The 5,189-nt window shown below is 44.4% G+C and overlaps 1 protein-coding gene across 1 annotated transcript; it reads right to left on the bottom strand.

Moving 5' to 3' along the window:
• Positions 1–645: 645 nt before the first annotated feature.
• On the bottom strand, positions 646–4,708 carry LOC104952881 (filamin-A-interacting protein 1-like). Its single transcript, XM_010779790.1, has 2 exons — positions 4,612–4,708; positions 646–3,465 (listed from the first exon to the last, which is right to left on the bottom strand). The coding sequence occupies exon 2, from the start codon at positions 3,348–3,350 to the stop codon at positions 654–656; it is 2,697 nt and encodes an 898-aa protein (XP_010778092.1). The 5' UTR covers positions 3,351–3,465; positions 4,612–4,708; the 3' UTR covers positions 646–653.
• Positions 4,709–5,189: the final 481 nt, after the last annotated feature.

The following is a 5,189-nucleotide window of genomic DNA, read 5'->3' as shown; positions in this document are numbered from 1 at the left end:
AAGTTCTGAGTACTTCTACTTTTACTCAAGTACAAGATCTGAGTACTTCTACTTTTACTCAAGTACAAGATCTGAGTACTTCTACTTTTACTCCTTTTTCACCTGAGTACTCACCTGAGTACTTCTACTTTTACTAAGTACAAGATCTGAGTACTTCTACTTTTACTAAGTACAAGACTGAGTACTCTACTTTTACTCAAGTACAAGATCTGAGTACTTCTACTTTTACTCAAGAACAAGATCTGAGTACTTCTACTTTTACTCAAGTACAAGATCTGAGTACTTCTACTTTTACTACAAGATCTGAGTACTTCTACTTTTACTGAAGTACAAGACCTGAGTACTTCTACTTTTACTCAAGTACAAGATCTGAGTACTTCTACTTTTACTACAAGATCTGAGTACTTCTACTTTTACTCAAGTACAAGATCTGAGTACTTCTCTTACTTCACTTTTACTCAAGTACAAGATCTGAGTACTTCTACTTTTACTCAAGTACAAGATCTGAGTACTTCTACTTTTACTCAAGTACAAGATCTGAGTACTTCTACTTTTACTCAAGTACAAGATCTGAGTACTTCTACTTTTACTCAAGTACAAGATCTGAGTACTTCTACTTTTACTCAAGATCTGAGAACCGTTAATTTCTGCCTTTACCTTATTGCTATCCAGTCACATTGAGATGCATGCAGGAACTGAACACTCTGAGTTGGACTTAGTAGTCTCACCATTGAAGGTGCTGGTCTGGGGGATGTCGAGGAGATTGGTGTGATCGTTATGCTGCTCGTCATCTTGCTCTGAATCGTCTTCCCGACCAATGATTGTCGTGGTGAGCGCAGCACGGTTCCTGTTGACACTTCCTTACTGCTTTCTGAAGATCTGAGCGTCAAAACTGAACTGCTGCATCCCTCCGAAGGCCTCTTGTACTGCGGACCCAGGTGGATGTGGATCATGTTGTCCTCCGTGGTGATGATGCTGCTGTTGGCGTTGTATTTCCTGAAAGGTAACTTGTCTGGTGTCATTTTTATCATCGTGGGTCGGCTTGCGTCCTTTGGCTCAGGTGCAGCACATGTTTCAGCCACAGGGATGGAGTTAACCCTAATAAAGGACACTGGCGACTTAAGTCTTTCCAAAGGACTGCAAGCATTGGACCTTTCTGGACTTTTGGCACTGGACATGGCCGTGATCGTGACGGGAGATTTGGTTCGATCGAAGCCTCCCAAAGCATCGCAGTCTTTGCTCTTCGAAGCCATTGTCATTGGCGTCTTTGGGACGATTGTAATGCGAGGTTTCTGGTTTCCGAGAGTTGGGATGATGGTGGTGCTGGAGAAGAAATCCTCCGCCCGGGGACTGGTTATCTCCAAGGTGGCGGTGCTGTTCAGGTGATCCGGGGTAACTCGAATGTGCAATGGTTGACACGGCCTTCTCGTCTCCGGCGGATTGATCAAGGACGCCCGATTCATCTTGTCAGTCAGAGTCTGAGTGAGACTAATAGCCGCTTTCTTTTTCATCCACGGTATCCAGGATTTTTTGTCCGTCAGATCTGCGGACGCTGGAGGGAATCGCTCAAGAACTGCCGGCTTTTTTAGACCCTGTTGTCTGAGGTTGTTCATAAGGTGGTTTTCCTCGAGGACTGATTTACGGATGAATCCCGCGGCTGTGTCGTCCTCTGCTTGTTCGCCAATCATCTCATCTGTTTGTACTGCGGTGGAGGTCACCGGGACATTCACCATCCTCTTCCCGTTCATACTAGGTCTCAAGGCTCGACTATAGCGCTTCGTGGCTTCCAGCTCGTTGGCGAGGTTTGCAAAATCGTAGCTCATGCTCCGCTTCTTCTCTTCCTCCTCCATGAACCTCTGCTGCAGGACAGAATAGTCCACCTGCAGCTGAGAGAGCTGGTCCTCCTTGTTCATCAGCTCGTGGATTTTCTCCTTCAAAGCCCGGACGTCAGTTTGCAGCTCTCTGGTTTTAGCTTCCTCCGACTTGCAGCGGATTCTCAGCTCAGCCTCGGGACTTGTGGCCTCTCCTTTCTCGATGGCCTTGTTCCTGGCGATCTGACTTTTCATTTCTTCCAGAATCTTTGAAAGAGTGTTGGCTTTGTCCTGCTCCGTTCTGAACTTCTTCTCCAGTAGATCGTACTCGTCCTCCGTCTTCATCAAATCCCCTTCGACCACTTCAAGTTGTTTCAGCCTGCTTTTAAGTCTTTCAATTTCTATCGTGAGCTCTTTGACTTTGTTGTCTTCGTCTGGGTTTCTCTTGTAATCCTTGTTGAACGACTTCTCCTCGAGTCCGTCCATTCTTATTTTCATACCACCAAGTTTGGTATTCATCTGCTTGCACTTTTCCTCTTCACTTGCGAGTTGAGTCTTCAACTCGTGTTTCTCTTTAACGAGCGTCGACACCTTGACCTCCATTTCTGATTTGAATCTAAGAAGTGTCTTGCTCTCCTCGATCAGCTTCTCTGTGACCTCTGTAACTTTGCCTTGCTCTGCTTTAAACATCTTGCTTAAATCCTCACTTTTTTGTTCTTCTTGTTTAAGTCTCTCCGCCATATTCTTCCTGTCATCCACCAGAATCACTGCGAAGGACTTCAACTTCATCAGATCTTCTTTTAAGAGTGTCTCTGCCTTTTCAAACTTCGTCTCCGATCCCTCCAGTTCCTTCAAGCGAGTTTTCACCGCCTCCAGCTCCCCGGCCAGATCCTTCACCACACGTTTCTCTTTCTCCAGGATTGCATGAAGCTGAGCGCACTCTGTGTTGCTTTTACAGAAAGCCCCCTCCAGTTTCTCCAGTTCAACCATCCTTTTCTGCAGTTTCTCCACCTCCAGCCTCAGCTCCTTGCTATGGTTCTCCTCTCCTTGCAGCTTCTTCCTTAGCTCCCTGCACTGAGTCTCTGTTTTGGTTATCTCCTCATCCTTGCCCTCCATCTCCAGAACTTTCTTCCGCAGATTCTCCAGTTCGGTCATGAGAGACGAATCCCCGCATTCCCCTTTGCTGATCTTCTCCCTCAGCTCCTGCAGGTCTTCTTCGGATTTCTGCAGCAACGTATTCCTCTCCTCTAACTCTTCGATCTTGTGCGCCAACCCGGCCATCTTCAATCTGAGCTGCCGGCTTTGGGACTCTTCGTTTGCCAGTTTTGCCGTCATTTCCTCGTGTTCCTGTGCACATTTAGCCGCTCTGTGCTCCAGCTCGTTCTCTAGGTTGAGGAGTTTCTGTCCGTCTTCTTTGGCAGTTTCGCTGACGGCCGATAGACGCTGCTCTTTCTCCTGAAGCTTCTGAACGAACTCCTGGATCTTCTGGGTCTGTTGGTCGATTTGCTCGATGTGCAGCTGCCTCTCGTCCACCAACATCAGGGCGAAAGACTTGAGTTTCACCAGCTCCGCTCGAATTTTCTCCAGCCGCCGGTTGTGATCCGTGTCCTTACGAGCCTGATAGCCCTTCTCCTGCTCCAACAGCCTTTTGAGTCTATGAAACACACAAAGGAAAATACAACATGTTGATTAGGGTTAACACCGAGCAGATGACACCTGAACAGCCTTTTGAGTCTAGGAAACACACAAAGGAAAACATGTTAGTTAATGTTAATTTAATAAAACACTTGCGCTGCTAATGGCTAGCAGCTTCAACACATTGTACGTGATGGGACATCTCTAAGTGGTGCTACTATTTGAGGTCAATAAGTAGAGTGATGAGCCGTGCAATTAACGATTAATCGGTTAACTGTAAAATGTCTGAAAATAGTAGAACATTTCTCAAAGTCTAAAGTGAGCTGTGACATGAGAGTAGGTATTACAGTACGGCCTTTTTGTAAAGTTATTCAGCACTTTTTATAATTGTTAACATCCAAATGTAACACTCGTGCTTCTATTGGCTAGCGCCTGCAACAAATTGCATGTGATTAGGCTAAGGGGTGGGACATCTCTAAAAGAGGTCGACCAATCACAACAGAGCCGGCCAGCTAACCAATCAGAGCAGACTGGGCTCTGGTTTCAGACAGAGGGTGAAAAGTGGTGCTGCAGCACAGACACATTGACAGTATGAGAACAATAAAGAGCTTTTTGAACATTAAAGCATGAAGACATGTAGAGACACTACATACTGATATACACCTGAACATCAGCAGGAGAGGACTCTTTAAAGTAGAGACACTACATACTGATATACACCTGAACATCAGCAGGAGAGGACTCTTTAAAGTAGAGACACTACATACTGATATACACCTGAACATCAGCAAACAGTTCTTTTGCATTGGAAATCGTTTTTAATGGTCTTGACTTTAACTTTTAACTTTTTTATGACATATTTTTCTTGTAAAATATGTGTAAAGTAACTAAAGCTGTCAGAAACATGTTATATGTTAGTAAAAATCATTTGTTTATGAGAGTAGAAGTACAGAGTTGCATGACATTTAAACAGTGCAGTAGTTGCATAAGTGCAAATTCTTCAAAACTGTTGCAAACAAAGTGCAAAAGGTTCAGCGTCCTGTAGATGTTTAACTAATCCCAGCGGGAGTCCTTAGCACGTGGCTCGCATCAGGTTTCTGCACAACAAGTGTTTCTGTTCCCGACTAAACTTCTTCCCCCTGTGAAACAAATCTGTTAAACTTACCGAGCGGTGTTGAAGCAGAGCAGGTTGATCCATATCTGTTTTTAAAGCCAAAGCAGGAGGTAATCTGCTTCCTCTGAGACTCTCACAGTCAGAGAGGAGGGAGCTAAAGCCATCTCACACAAAAAGGTGGATGTGCTAAACAGGAGCTTGTTCCTGCTGGTGATGTAATCCAAACCCTCCATATATGGACTAAGAGACCTTGTTTGGACACTGAGGGGGAAGAGGAGCAGGTTCTTCCTCTTTCTCACTTTCACTCAGGGTCAACGGCATAAAACATGAAGCAAACTACAAAAATACAGACTGGTCAAATTTGAGATTTCTTGGCTCTGCTCACATCACAGCCTTTCAGACGAGTAGAAAACATCCAACATACCAGTGATAGAAGGTAGATAAGTACATTTACCTTTTGATGTGTTTCGATTGATTTTTTTCTTTCTCAGACTGATATTCTGAACAATGTGTGCTGTTGTATTAGCTGTAAAGTGTCTCTACTGTAGGCTTTGTATTATATGTACAGCACTTTGGCTCCACCAAAAATCGTTTATAAATGTGCTATATAAATAAAACTTGATTTGATT

The sequence above is a fragment of the Notothenia coriiceps genome, unplaced genomic scaffold (genome assembly GCF_000735185.1).
Source record: "Notothenia coriiceps isolate Sejong01 unplaced genomic scaffold, NC01 NC01_scaffold00020724, whole genome shotgun sequence".
Classification (NCBI taxonomy): Eukaryota; Metazoa; Chordata; class Actinopteri; order Perciformes; family Nototheniidae; genus Notothenia; species Notothenia coriiceps.
The sequence above is the reverse complement of the archived record's forward strand: the minus strand, read 5'-3'. Positions and strand labels throughout refer to the sequence as shown.